The sequence below is a fragment of the Natator depressus genome, chromosome 28 (assembly GCF_965152275.1).
Source record: "Natator depressus isolate rNatDep1 chromosome 28, rNatDep2.hap1, whole genome shotgun sequence".
Lineage (NCBI taxonomy): Eukaryota > Metazoa > Chordata > Testudines > Cheloniidae > Natator > Natator depressus.
In genome coordinates this window covers 12,338,402-12,360,069 of record NC_134261.1, presented here as the reverse complement: position 1 = coordinate 12,360,069, position 21,668 = coordinate 12,338,402, and the positions used below count along the sequence as shown (strand labels likewise).

At 58.9% G+C, this 21,668-nt stretch overlaps 1 protein-coding gene across 1 annotated transcript; it reads left to right on the top strand.

Annotated features, from left to right (window-relative positions):
• Positions 1–654: 654 nt before the first annotated feature.
• FIS1 (fission, mitochondrial 1) lies at positions 655–19,434 on the top strand. The gene is made up of 5 exons (XM_074941327.1): positions 655–791; positions 17,429–17,561; positions 17,897–17,973; positions 18,679–18,784; positions 19,179–19,434. Exons 1-5 carry the CDS (start codon positions 747–749, stop codon positions 19,274–19,276), a joined length of 459 nt encoding a protein of 152 aa, XP_074797428.1. The 5' UTR covers positions 655–746; the 3' UTR covers positions 19,277–19,434.
• The last annotated feature ends 2,234 nt before the right edge of the window (positions 19,435–21,668 follow it).

The window sequence follows — 21,668 nt, the reverse complement described above, 5'->3', positions numbered from 1 at the left end:
TGCTGGGACGTGCCCCCAGGAGAGCTGCCCCTGCCCTCCTCCCCTGCCGGGGGCCGCGTGGGGCGAGGGCTGCCCCCCATGGCCTGCCAAGCCGGAGTGTGCACAGCCTGCGCCCCACAGCCAGACCCACAGCTGGCAGAGACCCCGAAATGCAGGAGCCCTGTGTTGCCATGGGAACGGGATGCTGGGCGCGCCCCCCAAGGGGGGGCCCTGTGTTGCCATGGGAACAGGATGCTGGGTACACCCCCAAAGGGGGGGGCAGTGTTGCCATGGGAACGGGATGCTGGGCGCGCCCCCCAAGGGGGGGCCCTGTGTTGCCATGGGAACAGGATGCTGGGTACACCCCCAAAGGGGGGGGCAGTGTTGCCATGGGAACGGGATGCTGGGCACGCCCCCCAATGGGGTGGTGTCCCTGTGGGAGCGTCCCGTTCCCATGGTAACTAAGGGGGCGTGCCCAGCATCTCCCCACGCTCACGTCACGTCGGCGCCGCGCGGGCGCCATGGTAACAGGCACCGCCCGGGGGGCGTGTCCTCCCGGGCCGGGACGGTGGCCGCCTTGGCCCAAAGCGACACTTCCCATTCCAGCGCCGCAGCCGGGGCCGGAGCCGCCCGGAGCGACACGGCGCATGCGCCCGAGCGGTGGGCGGGGGCGGGCGCAGAGCGGGGGCGGGTTTCCGGTTCCGGGGCGAGCGGCAGGTCCAGGTCCAGGGCCGAGGCGGCGGCTGCGTCCGGCGGGCGGGGGCGCGATGGAGTCGGTGCTGAGCGAGGTGGTGGCGGTGGAGGATCTGCTGGTGAGAGGCCCCGCCCCCCCCAGGAACCCCCCCCGGCCTCCCCCCGCCCGGGCCCCGCCCCTCTAGGCCCCTCCATCGCCGCCCCGCCCCCCCGGGCGTTGCCCCCCCAGGACCCCCCCCGGCCGGGCCCCCCCGGCCTCCCCCCGCCCCGGGCCCCCCCGGCCTCCCTTCGCCCCGGGCGTTGCCCCCTCAGATCCCCCCCATCGCTCCCCCCGCCCGGGCCCCGCCCCTCTAGGCCCCCCCATCGCCGCCCCGCCCCCCCCAGACCCCGGGCCCCGCCCCCCCGCCCCGGGCGTTGCCCCCTCAGATCTCCCCCATCGCCCCCCCCGGCCTCCCCCCGCCCGGGCTCCACCCCCCATCGCCCCCCCACCGCCCGGGCCCCCCCCGGGCTCCCCCCCGCCCGGGCCCCGCCCCCCCTTCACCCCCAGACCTCCCCGGGCCCCACCCCCATGATCCCTCCCCGGTCTCCACCTCCCTGGGCCCTGCCCCCCCATTGCCCCATGACCCCCCATCGCCCCCTCGTCCTCCCCCCCGGCCCCGCCCCCCTTCGCTGCCCCGCCCCCAGACCCCCCCATCACCCCCCAGGCCCCCACTCCCTGGGCCCCGCCTCCCGGCCCCCCCCCATGGCCCTTCCAGGGCCCCGCCCCCCCATCTGCCCCCCTGCGGCATCCTCCTGCCCCCTGCCCTCCCATCGCCCCCCGCCCGGGATCCCCCTTCCCCAGGCCCCGCATCCCCCTTCCCTGGGCCCTGCCCCTGCCATCTTTACCCAGGACCTCCCCTTCTTCCCCCCCCCACCCCTCCGGCCCTCCCTGTCCAGCCCAACCCCCTGGATCCCCTGCCCAGGGGTCCCTCCCCCTGAGCCTTCAGTTCACGCCCCTTCCCCTGAGCCCATCCCATGGTCCTGTCCCCTGAATCCCCCTGCCCTGGGGCCGCCCCCTCCAGCTCTCCCTCCCAGCGCCCGCCCCCTCCCTTCTGAGGCTTCTGCTCCCCCAGGTCCCACTGACGGTCGGCCCTGCCCCCCCGTATCCCGGCCCTGAGTCTCTCCCTGCCGGGTTCCCCCACCCCACCGTGCCCTGGGGCTGTCCTCGGGGCCTCTCCTCCCTGAGACCATCCCCGGCTCCCCTTGAATAACCTGCCCCGCTCCCCTTCCGGGCCCATTGTACCCCGCTCCCCCCCCCCCCCCCCAATTCTCTCGGCACTGATGGAGCGGGTGCCTGTGTGTTTGGGTTTTACTGTTTTTTCTCCCCTGCGGGTGTCTCGGGCTCCTGGGCTGGAGGGGGCGCTTCCTACGAGCAAAACTGTGTTGTTCTTCCTTTGATGCTGTGACACCCCCCCCCCGTCCCCCTTATACACCCTGCTGTAAGCCAGGTGCCTCCAAGAGAGTGTGCGTGTGGAGGGGGAAGGGTTGGCTGGGGATCATGCCCCCATGGTGGGATGCGGTAAGCTATGTAAAGGGCCTGCCCGGGGACTTGTGCGGCAAGGCCGTGGGCAGGGCTGCTCTGGGGTGGGGATCGGGAAATCCAAGCCCTGGGCAGAGCTCTGGGGCTTTGCGTTCTCTTCCCCGGCCGTCAGCGCGAGCGACGTGGAAGGGCCCCCGCCCCGCGTGAGAGGGCTGCCCGCACAAAGCGACAAGCCACCCCTGCGTGGTGGTGTTGGGGCTTGGCTGACATGGGGTGAAATGGGCAGCCTTAACCCCCCTCCCCCGCCAAAAAGTGGCCACCAGTGTTTTCAATTAGGCTGATTAACAATTGGAACAAGCTTGTGTATTCAGACGCAGACTGGCTGCCTTGCTGGAAGAGATCCAGTGACTGAACATCTGAACAGCCCCATTGGGTCAGACCAAAGGTCCATCTAGCCCGGTATCCTGTCTCTGACAGTGGCCAGTGCCAGGTGCCCCAGGGGGAATGAACAGAACAGGGCAATGATCGAATGATCCATCCGCTGTCATCCACTCCCAGCCTCTGGCAGGCGGAGGCTTGGGGACACCCACAGCATGGGGTTGCCTCGCTGACCCTCTTGGCTAGTAGCCATCGGTGGACCTATCCTCCAGGAACTTATCTAATTCTTTTTGCGAACCCAGTTACAATTTTGGCCTTAGGCAAGCAATACTCAGTTTCTCTCCCTCTCGAGGGACCATGCCAGCAAAGTTGCTGCCCTGTTGAAAATGAGGATTATTGGGGTTTTCTATTAGATCTGGAGTTATTCCTCATCGGTCTAGATGACACAGGCTCTTTCCATCTACTTTAGGGGTTTGTTCTGCTGGCCAAGACCCAAGAAGACTTTGGTAGTGTCTCTGGCGCTTTCTTCCTCTTTGGGGTCAAAACTCTGGTTAGAGGAGGCGCTTTGGTTGTGGGATTTTTAAATACTAATTGGGGGTGGGTTAATTCATCTGTTTCAGGGATGGTGGTTAATTTTGGGGGAGGTTTTGTTTGTTTCACTTGACTGGGAGTTAATTGAGTAGAAAGACGTGCCAAGCCGAGCTTCATTCTTTTGGCCGAGTCATTTTCCAAGAGGTAGGTCTTCCTGTGTTTCCTAAAGGCGCTCAGACTCTGAACTCTCCTGATTTCTGCAGGAAGATTGTTCCGTAGCTGGATCCCCTCTCCAGAGAATGCTTCGTCCCCAGCTCTCGTGCGGTTCCCTCCAGGGCTTGGGGATCTGCGTTGCCCCAGAGAAGCGCAGCTGTCGTGGTGCTTCATGGCTCAAAACTCGGTCTTGGGGCTTGCTTTGAAGATCATGTCAAAGGCCTTACGCTGGCGTTGGTAGCTGACTGGGACCCAGTGGGAAGAACTGAGCGTAGATCCAAAGGGACCATAGGTCATCTAGTCCAGTGTTCCTCAACGACCGGTCTGTGGACTGGCACTGGTCCCTGAGATTTCCCTGATACAGTGTAGGAAGGCAGCAAGCTATCAAATAGGTCGAGACACACTGCTCTAGTTGCATCTGAAGAAGTGGGTTTTTTACCCCACAAAAGCTTATGCCCAAATAAATCTGTTAGTCTTTAAGGTGCCACCGGACTCCTTGTTGCTCTAGTCTGACTTCCTGTCCATCACAGGCTGGCAATTTTCGCCCAGTTCCCCCTGGGTTGAGCCTGAGAACTTGTGCACGACTAAAGCATATTCCAGAAAGTCTGGTTTGGAAGATGTCAAGGGATGGAGAATCGACTGCTTTCTTCGGGGAGTTGGTTCTGGTTGCTTAAGGTTGTCAGCTCTGAGTCTTGCTTGTGGCCTGCTCATGAGTCAATTAAGCAGTAATTAACTCCGCTGTAGATGGGATGGCTCTGTTTGTTGCCTTCTTTGTGAGTTGGAGGAGGCTGGGAAATGCTGATTTCCTGACTAGGGCTTCTGTGGTTTTGTGAAGATGTTTGTGGAGGCCAGAGTGAAGGGAGAGCAGTGCTGCGGGTTTCGTAACCGCAGCTGGGACCGTCTTCTAGGGTGGTGTCTAGTATTTTGATTATTGAAGGTGGCTAATTCCCAGATTCCAAGGCCAGAAGGGATCATCGGGAAACCTCTTGTGTAACACAGGCCCGAATGATGAATGCCTGTTTGAACGAGAGCGGACATTTCAGAAAAAACATTCCATTTGGATTTCAAAATCGCCAGCGATGGAGAATCTACCACAGCTGTTGGGAAGTGGTTCTGGTTGTTTGGTGCTTTATTTCTAGTCTGAATTCGTCATCAGAACGGCCGCACTGGGTCAGACCAAAGGTCCATCTAGCCCAGTGTCCTGTCTTCCGACAGTGGCCGATGCCAGCTGCCCCAGAGGGGATGAAGAGAACAGGTCATCATCAAGTGATCCATCCCCTGTCGCCCATTCCCAACTGTTGGATCTTGTTAGACCTTTGTCTGCTGGGCAAAAGAGCCGATGATTGGACTTGTTCCCATGTAAGTACTTATCGATGGGAAGCGTGCAGACCTAGTAGACAAAAGTCTAAGATGATCCAGCAGCTGGAAGTTGAAGCTGGAGCAATTCAAACTGGAAAGAGGTGTGAAATTTTACCAGCGAGGAGGAATTCACCATTGGGAAAAGTTCCCAAGGGCTGTGGTGGATTCTTAAATTAAGGCGACATCCCTGCTCTAGTTCAACTTGGAATTAATTCAGGGCATCCGATGACCTGTTACACAGGAGGTCTGACTAGATGATCGAAATGGTGCCTTCTGCCCTTAGACTCTCTGAAGAAGAGTCTTCGATTATCAAATTTCTGTTCCCATGTAGGTGGTTATAGATCAAGTCACCTGTTAACCTTCTCTTTGAGCTGCTGGAGGCATGCTTCTTCTAACCCTTTAGTCGTTCTCATGGCTATTCTTTGAACCTCCTCCAGTTTATCCAAATCCTTCTGGAATGGAGGACCCTGCACGTGGGTTCAGGACTCCAGTAATGGTTGCAAATATGAGGGAATCATAGAATGGTAGGACTGGAAGGGACCTCAAGAAGTCATCCATCCCCTGCACTCAAGGCAGGGCTAAGTATTATCTAGACCATCCCTGAGAGGTGTTTGTCCAACCTGCTCTGAAAAATCCCCAATGATGGAGATTCCACAACCTCCCTAGGCAATTTATTCCCGTGCTTAACCACCCTGACGGGAAGTTTTTCCTAACGTCCAACCTAAACCGCCCTTGCTGCAATTTAAGCCCATTGCTTCTTGTCCTGTCCTTAGGGGTTAAGGAGAACAATTCTTCTCCCTCCTCCTTGTAACCACCTTTTATGTCCTTGAAAACTGTTCTCCTGTCCCCTCTCCGTCTTCTCTTCTCCAGACTAAACAAAACCAGTGTTTTCAATCTTTCCTCCTAGGTCATGTTTTCTAGACCTTGAATCGTTTTTCTTGCTCTTCTCTGGACTTCCTCCAAGTTGTCCCACCTCTTTCCTGAAATGTGGCACCCAGAACTGGACACAATACTCCAGCTGAGGCCTAATCCATGCAGATTCTCACTTCCCTTCCGCCTGCGACTGGTGCCATCCGCTTTGCGCTGCCGAGCGAAATGGGTGGAAACCCGTTGACGTCGTTCCAGCGACACACGGCCATTCTCGCTGCCGCGTGGGAAGGAGCTGTGTGGCCGGGCTGGAGAGCAGGTTCAGATGTCTCTGGCCCCCGAGGGATTAGCGGTCGAAGCGCTGGGTGAATAGTGATCGCTGAGTGAGGGTTCATCCCAGCTGTGTGGGTCTGCTGGGTTGGGAGGTGTCGCAATTCCTCCCTGCAGCGTCTGTCAGGTCCCTGAGGCTGGGGCTGCGTTTGCACGGGGGGGCGGGGGGGGAAGTCGGTGAGGCAGGGCAGCGCCTTATCCCAGCGCCCGGGTGGGGCTGTGAATGCACTGAGCTCGAGCGGCCGTATGGGACCGGGACGTCCCACGCAAAGCTGGGACCGGATCGTGTGAGCCTCGGTCGGCCCCGTTCACCGGTCGTCAGACCTCTCTCCTCCCTCTCTCGAGAAGTCTAACGGTGTGTCTCGTGGGCTGACGGGAGGAGGAAGCATATGCCGACCTTGCAGTGCCGACGCCTTAAAGGAGCAGTTCCCTGAGCGTCAGGATGCCCCAGTTCTCCGTGCAGCCTGGTAAGGCGCCTTGAGGGGCTGTGTGCCTCGCCATCTTGACTGTATTGATCCTCCCTGTGAGGCAGGGCAGCACTGTTTTCCCTGCTATAGAGATGGGGAAACTGAGGCACGGTGCTTCACTGACTTGCCCAAGGATTCCCCCTTGTTCTCTCCCACCCCCCGCCCCAGTGAGCGCCATGGGGCAGTTATCTGTGTGCATTGGGATTAGCTGTGGAGCATAGACAGAGCTTTTGGGCCCAGTGATCCCGGGGCCAGCTCAGCGCTGCCAGAAACCTTATTTCAAACTGTGAAGGAAACACCGTTCTTCCTTTTACCCGTTGAACCGGGCAGCCCGGGGGCTGGCGCGCGCCTGGGAGCGCGAGTGAAGCCGTCGTCCGTGCCAAGGGACTCTGGAGTAAACAGTCGAAAGGAGCAAAGGGCTCATTGTTTGGGGGCTGGTAGCGGGTTACGGGCTCCGAGCCAGTGGCCTTGTCTAGTCTAGAAAGCCTTTGGGAAGGGGGAGGGGAATTGTGCTGGCAAAGCTGACCCACTGCCTATTGTGGTGGCACAAATGGGGGGCGTGATACAGAGGGCTGCGGGGCTCATAAGACACCCAACTTCACTCCTCCTTGGGCTCTGGGCTCTTTACCTCCATGAGCTCAGGGTATAACACCCATTCCCTGTGGACTCAGGGATCTGCGGGGTCTTTTACAAGCGAAAGAACCTTACACGGTAATACCCTTAACCTCGATTTATTAACAGTCCCCAAAACAGAATACACCCGCTAAGCCTAGAAAGCTGAACTTTTCCTGCTGGCCGGTCAGGATCGGGTCATCCGGGGACTCCAGCTTCTGCTCGGTGTCATTGGCAGACGGTTGAGGTCTGGCAGCTCTGATCTTGGGACTGTCCCCTGCAGTTGGTTCCCAAGAATTTCCTTTTGGACCCGTTTATACAGTGAAACTTGAGTCTTGCTTAGCTGTGTCCTGACCCAGGGTTTCTCAGACAGGTCCACAGACCCCTGGGCGTGCGTGAGGGTACTCCAGGGGGTCCGCGAGTCATGTCCGGGGTTGCTGATCAACTCCGCCCCCTCCCTCCCCGTGTCTCCTGCACCCCGCGGAACAGCTGTTCGCTTGGGGCGGGAAGGGTCAGGGATGGGGTGGCGCCTTGGGGAACGGGTAGAGCAAGGGCAGGGCCAGGGGCTGAGCAAAGGGTTTGGGGGGTCCTCAAAAACTTTTAAATCAAAATGGGGGTCCTCGGATTGCTAAAATTTGAGAACCGCTGCCTTAACCCATCATTTTACTAAAATATTACTAAACTATTCTCTAACCAATCCCAACGTAGTATAAAACAATTCTTTAACCCATCATACCTCACCACCTTCGCTGATTTACACGTAGCAAAATTAGTTATGTCATGGATACAAACAATCGAAGAACCAGACAGAAACCAGACAGACAAACAACCGAGATGTGGGGACCAGGAAGACAAAACAATAGACGTATAGATTTCACAATCACAACTTGTCGATAAGTGATTTTTTTTAAACTAGAACAAAGAAACGAGTTATTTGCAAGGTTAAAGCAGGTCACACACACACGGCACAAACTTAAGTTCAAAACGTTAGAGAAGCTTCTATAATAAGCAAGTTATTATGTCCTTTAGGGCCAATTCTAGGAATCGCTGCCCTTCAGTGTCCTGATGGCATAGGGCAGCGTTTCTCAAACTGGGAGTTGCAAGGCTATTGTGTGTGTGTGTGGGGGGGGTGTCATGCGATCACAAAAAATACTGCTACGGGGTGGGGGGTACTGCAGTTTGAGACCAGTGTGGATAAAAATCAATGACTTTTTTTTTTTAATCAGATTTTTTTTTTATTTAAATTGGATTTTTTTGATAAAATGCTTTTTGGGGAAAAAAACGTATCTAAAGATACATTATAGCTGAAGGATATCTCCTATTGGAATAGGGATTACAAATTCTAATTCTGTAGTGTGAGACAATATATCCATGTAATGTTTAAGAAGAGTTTTGTAAATGAGTTCCTATAGTTCATGGATTAGGGACCCAATTTTATGGGGTTCCGGGGGCTTCTGTATAGATTATTTAGGTTAATCTTTCTATCGACCCAATGGGACTCAGTGCTCCGTCTAGAGGATACCCTCAGAGATGCTTAGTTTTGCAGTTCGCAAACTCTGGATTTGTGTCCCCAGAGATAACATGCTTGTTAACAGCACAAATGTTTTAAAATCAATAAATAACTAATATAGAGAGGTGAGAAATAACAGACCTCAACCCTGTTGTCCCTCTGCAAATTTGTGCACACGGGGTCAATCCCTTAACCTCTCTAAAAGTGCAAAGTTTCCAAAAGTTCAATGAATAGAAGATGGTTGGGGGCGGAATAGATCTGGACAAGGAGAAGAAGTCTGGAGATAAATGTGAGAAGGGAGGGACAGGCAGTAGAAACAAGAGTGACACTGTTTGAGCAGGGTATTCCAGAAGTCTTGAGGTCTTTCTGAGTGTAGCCTTCATTGATTTGAGATCTACTGTACCATTCTCTCACTAGAAGGGAAAACCTATAATGGGAACAGGCCGAAAAAGAGACCCAGTTTGGGTCCCATCTCTCTCTGAGTTGTGAAGAATATGCATTAAGGTTATAACAACCAACAAGAATGCACTTTTATGTAGAAATCCATGATTAAATCGAGTCTTCCTGACCAGTGATTTAAATCAAGTCCATCCTGTTTGAGACCTCTTGGTATAAAGGTACTCATTTTCTTTAACAGGCATTTTTATTCCCTTCCCTGAGCGTTCAAGCTGTGATGGGATTCGGGCTTGTGCATGTCTCCTCTTCGTGGGCGTGGGGGAAGCCACCAGCCAATTCTTTCGTCTGCCATGGCTTGTCTGATGCCTGCAGACGCTCTTTGGTTGGGGAGAAGATCTCCCCTCTTGTGGTAAACGAGCGTTTCACGCTCGGTAATGCGTCTCCCCTGGCTGTGTGGCTTTACGGTCTCAGCCAACATTTTTATAGTCCCAGAGCAAACATTTAAATGCTGCCTTTTGCCATGGGGGACGGATGTGGTAAGCAGGATGAATACATGCAGCATCCTACAGGCATTCTGTAAAGTCTAAACGCATTCTTATCACTCTAATATCTCTTGATAACACTAACCACATTTCTAGCTTTTTCATGGTGCCGTTGTCCTATTTCCAGAAGAGCCAACCAAGGCCGAGTCTGATCTTCTATCTCTTCATGACTCTAAATGCCTCAGTCAGGTCCCTATCTCCTAGCGTCAGGGGCATAGCTTGGCAGCGTCACATAGGAAAAGGCACCCAGAATATCGGCCCTTCTTACAGGGTCGGGGGCTCTGTCTTGGGAAGCAGGGACTTTGCAAAGGGCGTGGGGATCGTAGTGGATAATCAGCTGGAGATGAGCTCCCCGTGCGGCGCTGTGGCCAAAAGGGTGAATGTGGTCCCAGGATGCGTAAAACGGGGGAATCTCACGTCGGAGCAGGGAGGTGATTTGGCCGTGGTGCGACCGCTGTGGGACTCCTGTGTCCAGTTCTGGGGCCCGCAGTTCCAGAAGGAGGTTGATCTGTTGGAGAAGGGCCAGAGGAGAGCCTCGGGAAGGATGGAGGGATTGGAGAACTGGCCTGAGAGCGGGAGACTCCGGGAGATCAACCCGTGGAGCTTACCCGATGGGTTGAGGGGTGACCTGAGTCCAGTTTAGGTGAATTTGATAGCAGGCTCTTCCATCTAGCAAGCAAAGGGCCATGGAGATCCAGTGAAGCTCCAGAAAGTCAGACGAGAAATCGGATGCTGGTTTTTTCCCGGCGAGGGGAGTTACCCATTGGAACGCCTGCCCAAGGGCCGCGGAGGATTCCCCGTGTCTAAGTCACGGCTGGATGGCTTTCTGAAAGAGCGGATCCGGTTCATTTGGGACACAGGAGGGCAGCTGGGGCTGTGATCAGAGGGCCCTGCTCCTCTGAATCCATGCAGTGTCTTCTCTTTGCCGAATTTTGTGTTCTCCATGCGGGTATGAGCACCTGCGAAAGGCCAGCAGGGGGCCCCAGAGGCCCGAGCGCGGCCGGGACGAGACGGTCTGTGTCAGGGAGTCCAGTCCCTGCTCTTGCAGCCAGCCGTGAAAGCGTCCGGTTCCATCGTCACACAAGTTAGGTCCTTGATCCTTTGAAAGCTGCTTCTCCTTTGCAGCCTTCCTTGATCATCCCCCGTTTATTCCTGGGCCAACATTGTCCTTTAGCTTCAGTGGCTTTTCCCTCCCCCTCCCTGGGGTCCCCCCCTCACCGATTGTATGTAGACCAGAGGTGGGCAAACTATGGCCCGCGGGCCTTATCCGTCCCGCGGGACCCTCCTGCCTGGCCTTTGAGCTCCCGGCTATGGAGGCTCCCCCCCAGCCCCTCCCCTGCTGTCCCCTCTCCCCTGGAGCCTCAGCTCGCCGCATTGCCAGCACTCTGGGTGGTGTGGCTGCCGGTCCTGCTGCTCTGAGTGGCATGGTAAAGGGGCTGGGGCTAGGGCTGGGGGATTGGATAAGGGGCAGGAGGTCCCGGGGGGCGGTCAGGGGACAGGGAGCGGGGGGGGGGGGTTGGATGGGGCGGAGGTTTGAGGGGGCGGTCAGGGGACAGGGAACAGGGGGGTTGGATAGGGGCTGGGTGTCTGGGGGCACCTGTCAGGGAGCGGGGGTGTGGATAGGGGTTGGGGCAGTCAGGGGACAGGGAGCCGGGGGGTGTGGCGGGGGCAGGGGTTGGATGGGGCAGAGGTTCAGGTGGGCGGTCAGGGGACGGGGAACAGGGCGGGTTGGATAGGCGTGGGAGTCCCAGGGGGCAGGGATGTAGATACAGGTCGGGGCAGTCAGGGGACAAGGAGCAGAAGGGGTTGGATAGGGGGTGGAGTCCTGGGGGGCCTGTCAGGGGGTGTGGATAGGGGTCAGAGCAGTCAGGGGATGGGGAGTGGCGTCCTGGGGGGCGGGCGGTTAGGGGACTAGGAGCAGGGGGGGCAGTCAGGGTGTGGGAAGTGGGAGGGGGCAGATAGGGGGCAGGGCCCAGGCTGTTTTGGGGGGGGCACAGTCTTCCCTACCCGGCCCTTCATACGGTTTTGGAACCCCTATGTGGCCCTCGGACCAAAAAGTTTGCCCACCTCTGATGTAGACGGAGCAACCAGCCTTCCTCTCAAGCTGCATGTTGCCAGGATTGGCCCTGCTCTTCCGTTCTCCTCCCGTGAGCCTGGCTCCCCGTTCCCCTGCTCAGACCAGCAGCCCCTTCTCTGCCCCAGTCCTCTTTGGATTCCCCTCCCTGGAGCGGGGGGCGACCAGAACTGGACACCAGGTGAGGTCTGGCTGGCACCCCGCGGCCCTGGCTCCCTGCTGGCCCTGGGCTCCGAGCCTCGCGCGTCCTCGCACAGCTGCTGCGGCACAAACGCTGGCCCTCGTGCAATGCTGTGATCACTGGTGTAACCGCCCAGTGCACAATGGTACACCGCTCCCCTCCACCCCGATCTGGGCTGCCCTCCAGTCCCCGGCCCACTGTGGTTTAACTGGCCTTTACCCCCTGGGAACGAGGCTGTAATGAACCCTTCATGTGCTCTGAGCTCACCCCCACGTCCCCTTGCTGTCGTGGCTGGGGCTTGGAGACTCGCAAGGGACCGTCAGATCGTCTGGATGGACCTTGCCGCTATCCCGGGCCTTGAAATTTTACCCACTTCCTCCGGATGGAGCCCAGTAACCGGCTTCTCTTCCTGAAAGCCGGCCAGCCCAGCTCCGGACATGCTAAGAGACGGAGAATCTGCCATGACGCTTGCTTAGTCACCGACTTCGTGGGATGGTTTGTTAAAATAATCCCCGGAGCTTCACAAAGGTCGGGATTCTTCTCTCCGTTTTCCAGACGGGGGAAACTGAGGCACAGCAGGGGACGCGGTCACCCAACAGCGCTGGGAATAGATCCCAGGTGTCCGGCGTTCTGGTGCTCCGTCTACTAGGCCACGCTGCCCGCCTGGGAGAATGGCGGGCGGGACGTGGGTGGCCAGCGGGGAGAGCCGCGAGCGGGCGGCCCAGCAGCGCTCGCCTTGTTTGCAATTTCCCAGCTCCTGCGCGGTTGCAACCCTGGGGGTGTTGAAACAAAGTAATCTGGGTTTAATTTCCTCCATGGTGGTGGTGGGGGGCGGGGGCGGAAGCCTACAATGAAAAGAGCATTTCATAGCCCTCGTCTGACTTCCTTGACTGGCTGGGCCCCGCCTCTCCGCTCTGTTTATCAAACGCAGCTTTAGGGCCGGGGGGGGAGGGTGTCAGGCCCGGCTTGGCTCGCCTGGCGTGCGCACGTGGCTGGTGGCATGTTCAGATCTGCCGGATCTCGCTTGGCAATAGCGGGGCGCGTGCGTGATCGTGAAGACGGCCTTCCAAATGCGGCCCTGGCGGCGCCTCCCCCAGTCACGCTGAGGGTGGGGAACAGGGAAGCCGAGCGGGGAAATCCCCCCTCTCCCCCCGTTAATCTCCGTGGGGCGGAAGGCTGTAGGGTTAATTGTTTATTTAGCCGCGGGGATGGGAAGAGGGCGCGGGGGGCAGAGACGTGAAGGCAGGGGGAGATTTTAGAGGTGTCACAGAGGTTTCAGGCTGGAAGGCCCTGTTAGATCGTCTAGACTGACCTCCTGAGTAGCCCAGGCCAGACCAAACATTTCTGTCCTCAGGAGACTCGATTGTTGTGCGCCGCAGACGGAGTGCGGGAGAGACCGGGACAGGGAATTGAGAAGGCGAGACGTGCCCGGGGGATCCAGCAGGCGGCCCGCTCGCCACGCCGCAGAGGAAAGCGGGGGGGAAAAAACCCCAGCGTCCCTGCCAATCTGACCTGGGGGAAATTCCCTGCTGAGCCCCGATCTGGTGGTGGGCTGGACCCCGAACTTATGAGCAAAAACCAGGCAGCTAGAAAGAGGCTTTGCTGGCCCACCCTCTGCAGTGGCCCATCTCCAGTTGTGATAGATGGTTCAGAGGAAGGCAACCCCAACCCCTACGGCATCCAGCTGTGCATGGGAGAGGGGAAATCCTTCCTTCCTGACCCCTGCGGGTGACCCCCGGAAGCATGAAATTGGGTTAGAGCTGTTGTCTTAATACGGAGCTGCAAGGACAGTGCTGGCGATCCTTCTCCCCCATGGCCTGTGAAGGAAGGGGAGTCCCAAGGCCCGAAGTGACCGTCTAGCCCGGGCCCTCCCGGAGTGGGGAATTGCAGTAGTTCGGGGCGGAAGTGGATTCATGCATGGGCAGGTTCTAGCCCTTGAGTTCTGCAGAGGCCCCAGTCTTGGGGCCCGTGTCCCTGAAGCGTTAGCCCAGGGGATTGGCACCACGAGGCGAGTGGCTGCACTCGACTTCCCGTGCCCTCTCTGGGGCTGTGCCACGCCTTGTCTGTTGCTAGGACTTCGAGGGGCGTATCCCGTGATTCTTCTTACCAAGGCGAGCTGAGCCACTCCTTGATCTCTTCCCTGGGAATTGTGGGAAGGCGTTGGAGGGCTATCGGCTAACACTGCAGTGAAGTGTCCCATGGTGGGGGCTGGCTATGGATCGAGGGAGCTACAGAGCTCAAGGGCTAGAACCTGCCCGTGCATGAATCCACTTCCACCCCGAACCACTGCAATTCCCCACTCCGGGAGGGCCTGGGCTAGACATACACTTCAGGCCTTGGGACTCTACGGGGGTCTGCCCCCGCTGGCCGGAGGTCCCATTCAAAGCGAGCTCCCTGTATTCATAGATCCCAAGGCCCAAGTGCCCCACAGATAATCACCCATCTGCTCTCCGGCCGTACCGCTGCTCTGAATTCCTGCTCGAGCGGATCTGAGGGAAAAGCCGCCCATCAGGATGGAAAATCTGGCCGGCGATGAGGAATCCCCCACAGAGGTTAATTCCCCTTGCTGGAGAAAAATTCAGACCTAGTTTTGTCCAGCTTCCAGCCGTTGGGTCACGTTTGGCCTTTGTCCACTAGCCTGAAGAGTCCATTATCAAACCTTGACGTAGGGCCTTGTAGACTGGGATCGAGTGACCCCTAAACCTCCTCTCTGCTAAGCTGAACTGATCGAGCTCGCACCTTAAGGGGTGTTTTCAAACCTTTGATCATTCTTGTGACTCTTCTCGGACCCCTCTCCTTGCCCATCCCTGACAGGCATTTGTCTAAACCTCCAATAATGGGGGTTTCCATGTTAGTTTCTTAAAATTTGGCAACGTCTTTAGTCGCCGTTTTTTCATGCCGCTGAGCTCCCAGCCTGCCAGGTCCTCCCAGTCTCGTCTTCTGCATCTCTTGCTTTTTCTTTCTGATTGATTATTTGTGCTCTTGTCCCCGTCTCGGGAAGATTGAGCAGCGGGCCAGGGGTTCACTGATAAAGCCCGTTGCTGTGGGTCAGAGGAAAGCGTTCGGGGTCTATAATTCTTGTTCAGTGGCTCAGATATCGCTCGTGCCTGATGGATAGATGAGGTTAAATAAAGGTATCATGTCAGGATCAGATATTTGTTCCCAGGAAGTTGACCTTTTGCTTTGCGTATTCACCCCCACCCAGATTTGCGTGGTTGAGCCAGAGCCACTATCTTTGAGTCTTTCTGTCATGTTGAGCTCCGTCGATCTTACTCAATAAATCTGGCACCTTGTTCTCCCCCCGACGGTGCCGAAGGAGGAAGTGCTCGGAACAGGACGTGCCACGCGTTAATTTTTGGTGACGGGCCATCTCAGTGGTTTCTGCTCGTATGTAAATATGGACCTTCGTTGGCCTTGGCCCGAATATCGGGCCGGTCAGCAAAACAAACGCACGTTGCTCCGTTTAGGACAGACCCGTTGAACAACTCACTCCGCCATACCTGGTTTGCAGACACTTTAGGCATCATTCCAGCATAGGTTCGTAATGCTTAATACCATCACGCAGGAGTATTAACGAGCAGCAAGCGATTCGTGGGGGAAGGGTTTCAAATGCTCCTTCACGAGGCGTGTTTTGAATGACGCTGATAGAATCGCAGACTGGAAGGAGCCTCGAGAGGTCGTCTAGTCCAGTCCCCTGCACTCAAGGCAGGACTAGGTGTTATCGAGACCATCCCTGACAGGTGTTTGTCTGACCTGCTCTTAAAACTCCCCAATGATGTAGATTCCAGAGCCTCCCTAGGCCATTTATTCCAGTTCCTGACAGGAAGTTTTTCCTTATGTCCAACCTAAACCACCCTTGCTGCAATGTAAGCCCATTGCTTCTTGTCCTATCCTCAGAGGTTAAGAAGAACAATTTTTCTCCCTCCTCCTTGTAACCACCTTTTACGTACTTGAAAACTGTGATCGTGTCCCCCCTCAGTCTTCTCTTCTCCAGACTAGACAAACCCAGTGTTTTCACTCTTCCCTCCTAGGTCGTGTTTTCTAGACCTTTCATCATTTTTGTTGCTCTGCTCTGGACTCTCTCCAATCTGTCCCCATCTTTCCTGAAATGTGGCACCCAGAACTGGACGCAATCCTCCAGTTGAGGCCCGAGTAGAGCGGAAGAATTACTTCTTGTCTCTTGCTTACAACGCTCCTGCTAATACGTCCCAGAAGGGTGTTTGCTTCTTTTGCAACAGCTTTACCCTGTTGACTCATATTTAGCTTGTGATCCACTCTGACCCCCAGCCCCTTTCCGCATTGCTCCTTTGGAGGCTGTCATTGCCCATTGTGTGCGTGTGCAACGGATTGTTCCTTCCAAAGTGGAGTACTTTGCATTTGTCCCTATTGAATTTCATCCTGTTTACTTCTGGGCAAACCGGCGAAATGGTCTGATCATTCTGAATTTTAATCCTATCCCCCAAAGCACTTGCAACCTGCAGGGCGTGAATACCAGGCACTTAGCCTGCAGGTGTGCCCGCAAGACACAAAGGAGCGTTTGAAGGCCCGTGAGGTCCCAGCGGGAGGGAGGTGTGGGAGGAGGCTGGTATCCTGGGCCGAGCGGGGGTGGGTTTTGGGGCGGGGGTGGCCTAGCCGGCCGTCCTGCCTCAACACCAGGAGCTCGAGGCTCGGCCGCGCCCGGTGCAGTAGCTGAATGTGTGGTTTGGCTCAGGTGAAATGCGACATTGGAGACCCGTAATTGGAGGGAGCTTGTTCCTCTTGGAGCCAGGCCGAGTCCAGGAGGGAGACAGGCTCCGGGGCAGAAATGCTCCTGGTTAGGGATCTGTGCTGCCCCTTTCCCAGCCTGGAGCCACCAGGGTCCTGTCCCCGGCTCGGGGAGGGGAGCGGGGGCTCGTGGTTAGAGCGGGGGTGGGGGAGAGCTAGGAAGCTTGGGGCCTGTCTCCGTCTTGGGGAGGGGAGCGGGGTCTAGTAGTGAGAGCAGGGGGCGCTGGGAGCCAGGACTCCTGGGTTCTGTGCCACTGGCAGGGTGCTGAGGCTGCGGCATACGGCCAGCGCCCACAAACTGAGCCCGTCCCCGGTAACTGGAGAGATACAAGGTGCCAGGCTGAACCAACGCGCCCAGGGGTGCCCCCTCCTGGTCTGGATGGTGACTCTCGGGGCTGGGGGGGCCTCGGGGGACCGAGGCTGGGCGCGAACGCACCCAGCACTGGGGAGGGATGCCTGGCCCCATGGGACCAGCCCAGCCCCATCCTGCTGCCAGAACAGCGCTGCTGGAAAAGGGCCAAGTCCCCGGGGCAAGGGGCACTTTGCGCCGGGTGCGGTTAAGGGAGGCGCCAGCTACCCCTTGGGGTGCGGCAGGGTGGGCGGCAGGGGCCAGTGGTCAAGGCAGAGCAGACTAGGGGCTAGAGCAGGGGCACTGGGGAGCCAGGACTCCTGGGTTCTCTCCCCAGCTAGACCCCGCTCCCCTCCCGGCGCTGGGGAGAGAACCCAGGCGTCCTGGCTCCTAGGCTTCCCCCTGCTCTAACCACTAGAGCCCACTCCCCTCCCGGAGCCGGGGAGAGAACCCAGGAGTCCTGAACCTGAGCAGGGAAAGTGTGTGTGTGTGTGTGTGTGTGTGTGTGTGTCTCTCTCCTGTGTGCACCTGGGGGTGGGTATGGGGGGTGACAGGCCCTGCCCTGCCCTGCCCGCTCCCTGGCCCTGTGTGTGGCCCCAGGCCGGTCCCGGCGGGCAGGGGTCGCCGGGGCCGCCCGCGGTCTCACCCCGCCGTCTCCCCGCAGCGGTTCGAGAAGAAGTACAGGGCGGAGCTGAGCGGCGGTGGGGTCTCCAAGGGGACCCAGTTCGAGTACGCCTGGTGCTTGGTGCGCAGCAAATACACCGAGGACGTCAAAAAGGGCATCGCGCTGCTGGAGGGTGAGTGACACCCAGGCCCCGCTCCCGGCTGGGGTCCCCCCCGGAGCCGGGCAGCTCTGCCCAGCCAGTCCCACTGAGCCAGACGCCCGGCGAAGGCATGCCCGCTCCTCTGGGAACCAGGCAGCCAGCCGGGCAGAGTGGTCCTGGGGTTAGGGCAGGGTAAGGCACGGTCTAGGCTGGCCAGGGCTACTGTAGGCCCCACCTTGGTTCTGGCTGTCTGCCTGGTTCCCCGCCCCCCGACGCCAGTCCCCGGCCCTGCTGCGTTGCCCTGAATTGGGGGCGGGGGTGCTGGAGCCAGAGCCCCCCGGTAACCCCGTCTCCACTCTGCCCTCTAGAGCTGGTGCCCAAAGGGTGCAAGGAGGAGCAGCGGGACTATGTTTTCTACCTGGCTGTGGGCAATTACCGGCTGAAGGTGAGTGTGTGTGTGTTGGGGGGAGGCGTGGTGCCCCTCTGGGCATGGCGGGGGGGGGGGGTGTCCTCAAGGTACCAAGGTGCTTGGGGGGCTGTGACTGGGGGTGGCTGTGTCGGGGAGTTGGGCTGGGCCCTGGATGGGACTGGCTCGAGGGGCGCAGGGAGTTGGTTATATGGGCACAGGGGAGGGGCAGACTCGGGGCGGGGGGGGGGAGAGGGTGCCCTCAAAGATCAGGGCCAACTCACCCCCAACCGTGCCCCGTTTTCCCCCCTCCGTGTCAGCCGAGGGATGCGGGGGTGGGGGGCAGGGAGCAGATTGGGGTGCTGACCCACGCCAGAAGGGAAGCCAGGGTACCCCCCGACCCCCCCGCGCTGTATCCCGACCTCATCGCAGGGCGGCTCATCGGCCTGCGTAAACCCCGGCTGAACTGTCCGGGGCCGGATTTACGGACTCTGCCAGCACAGCTCAGAAACCCCGAGGTGCTGACAGGCGCGATAAGAGCTGGGCCCCGGCTGGGGGGGGTGGATTCCAGGAAAGATGGGGGGCGGGTATGGGGGGGGCAGAGCAGGGAGCGGACACCCAGGGTGGGAGGATGCTTGAAGCTGATCAGTGGGAGGAGGCGGGGAGGGATCGAGGGGCCCGGCTGTTGGGTGGGGGGGCCCGGAGGGGGGTACCGTGGGTGCTGACCGCCCCCCTGCCCCCCAGGAGTATGAGCAGGCCCTGAAGTACATCCGGGGGCTGCTGAAGACGGAGCCCAAGAACACGCAGGCGCTGGAGTTGGAAAAGCTCATCGACAAGGCCATGCAGAAAGGTCAGCCCCCCCCCGCGCCCCCCCATCCCGTCCTAGGCTCGCCCTGGGGGGGGAGCGGGATCGGGCAGCCAGGGCTCAGCCCTCTTCCAGCCTGACCCCGAAATCCAGGCTCTGGGTCGCCCTCTCGGCCCTGCCCACGATTACTCTGCCCCCCCCCGGCCGTCTTCCCAGCGCTTCCCTCCCTCCCAGCATGCATTGCAGGCCCCCCCCGCCTTGCTCGCTATCCACTGCTGAGGCATGGTGGGCGAGCTGGCTGCATTTTCCCAGCATGCACCGGGGTGAACCCGGGTAGGCTGAGGACGGAAGGCCCAGATGGGGGAGGCGGGGATATGTGGGCGGGGCCTTTTGCGTGCTGAGGGCCCCCCCACGGCTAAGCCCCGTCTTCTCTCCGCAGACGGCCTGGTTGGCATGGCGATCGTTGGCGGCATGGCATTGGGCGTGGCCGGCCTGGCCGGCCTCATCGGATTGGCCATCTCCAAGTCGAAATCCTAACCCTCTGGTGCATCCTGGGAGTCCCCTCGTCCCCCCTCCCGCCAGCTCCGCTCGAAGTCACGAATCTTCCCCCTCCGGGGCAATTCCTCCCTGCCCTGGGGTCCCGCTCTGGGGAGAGGGGGGCAGCTTGGCTCACCAGTGCCACCTGGGAAGAGGGGCCGGGGGCGGGCTCCCCCTTTCCCCGGCAGCGGGGAGGTGGCTGGGGGGGAGCGGGGTGAAGCCCAGAGCGGAGATGCCTCCAGCCCCGCTCGGGAGCGGGTGGTGTGTCTGCTCCCGCCGGGTGCCAGGGCAGGGTCCGAAGTCCGGCCGCCCACCTCCTCCGTTTCAGGCCCCGCTGCCCCGGGCTTCCTGCCCCCCCGCCCCGCTTCGTGCTGGGCGGGAACGCAGGGGCCAGCCCCGCCGGAGGCTGCAGGCTTCGCCGGCCGCGCACCGGGGCAGATCGCACTTCCCTGTCCCTGCTCTAACCGCTGCCTTCGCAATGTAAATAAAGGTTGTTTATGATTTGACCCGTAGGGGGACCTCGGCTTTGACCCCTCCCGGCTGGCTCCGCGCGAGCAGGTGGGGGGGAATTGCTGGCTGGAAGAGTGGGCACCATCTCCCACCCCCCTCCCCCGGCAGGAGCTGGAGGGGTTGGGAGTTTCCAGCGGGGTCATCAGAGTCCTTGGAAAGCTGGCTGTGCCCCTCTCAGGCTGCAGCCACGAGGCCACGGGCGATGGGCCCTTTCCGCCCATCCCCTCCAGCCAGCCCTTCTCACCTGCCAGAGCTCATTTCCCATGTAATAAACCGCTCTGGCGATAAGCGGCTGTCCTTGAACTCTGGCCAGGACCAGTAAAAGCGTGGGCACGGCCCACAGCAATTCAGCCGCCGGCAGCGTAAACAGCTGGGCCCCTTCATGCGGCAGGCGGGTCGCTCGTGCAGGCTGGGCCATTGCGATTTGTTCCTGCCCCTACTACAGCTGCTGATGCTGGGGAGCGGGGAGCAGGCAGCCGCCCTGCGTGGCAGATGGTTTGTGGTCCAGCCTTTGCTGTTCAGCAGAATGTTACCCCAGAGGGGTCTGGCTTCGGCCGGGGATTGGGCTGAGATGGGAAGCCGGGGGTGGGACACCTTTGCCTGTGCTCTGCTTCCCCCCAGCCCCCATACTTGGCCAGTGGCTAAGGGTCTCCTCGGCTGTGAAGTCAGCGGAATGGAGTGTTCTGATTTCTCCCCTTCTGGAGATAATAACCTTCTACTGCTGCCAGTTCCCGGAGCTCGTCCTTGGAGGCAGGCTGGGGTGAAATCTAGACTTCAAACCCTGCTGCTAATGTGTCACGTGGGGGGGGGTTAGTTTCGGCCCTTGGAATTTAGTTCCCCCTTGTATAAAGGGTGAGGAATTTCACGCAAAAAAACTCAGTTAAAAAAGATGTTCACGGCGCAAGGTCAAGCGGCCGAGAGTCAGAGTCTGGAAACGCCCTCTTTACACTCTCCCCACCCCCAATGCATCCGGGCACCCCCGGGAAGGTTGTACATCCAGGAGCCAGCCAGGCGGCTCGAGCCTGGGCAGCGGTGACTCTGCAATAGAGCGTGGGCTTATGGGGGGATAAGCCGCTGGCCTATGGGGCTAGATCGATCCTGGGCTGCATGGATGGGGGCGGGGGATCCGGGGTGGAAGAGTCGGGCCGGCTGGGGCTAAAATGCTCCAGAGCATTCAAACATCTCCAAGAGCGCCCGGGGCTGGCAGCTCCTCTCCAGGATTCCCCGTCGCTCGGGGTCTTTGGATCCAGGGGGGCTGCCTTTGGGGCAGATGTGAGCTCCCGCCAGGGGGTATAGGGTGAATTATGCCCCTTGAAGTCCTAGATGGTTCCTTCTGGCCTAACGTACGGCTGGATCTGGATAACACACAAGGGTCTGTGTCGGCGAGAATCTCCCTCACCCGGCCCTCTTGATCAAACCCCCGGAGATCCCGTCCTCTAGCGGTGGCTTCGGCGCTCGGTCAGACCCGGGAGCAGGAAACTCTTATGAATCTCCTAATGTCCCCGCCAGGCATTTCCTCTTCGCCAGGTCCTGTCCCCTCTGGGCGTTGGCCCGTAATTCATGGCCTGGCTGGGCTGGCTCGACCTCCACTTTCCCCTGCTGGCCTGCTCTGAACTCCTGGGTCTTGGGCGGTGGCTTTTGCATGATTCCCCAGAGGGAAACCTGAACTAAAACAAAAATTACCAACGTTGGGGGGGCTCCCAGACAGTGGGTGCAAAGTGGCTGTTCCAGGCGCCCTGTGGAAATTGGATGGGAGTTTTGGGGACTCCTAAAAACTGGATTTTGGCGGGGGGGGCTTAAAAATTCTGATATATTTTTTTTTTCTTCAGCGAAACCCCAATTTTTCATTTGGGGCTGGGGGTGGGGTTCCGAAGTGTTTGAG

Excerpts from the sequence above, each read along its gene's own strand:
- FIS1 (XM_074941327.1), top strand. The coding sequence starts at position 747 with ATGGAGTCGGTGCTGAGCGAGGTGGTGGCGGTGGAGGATCTGCTG. Across the intron at positions 17,562-17,896 it reads GGGCATCGCGCTGCTGGAGG|AGCTGGTGCCCAAAGGGTGC; the intron begins GTGAGTGACACC and ends TCTGCCCTCTAG. Across the intron at positions 18,785-19,178 it reads CGACAAGGCCATGCAGAAAG|ACGGCCTGGTTGGCATGGCG; the intron begins GTCAGCCCCCCC and ends TTCTCTCCGCAG.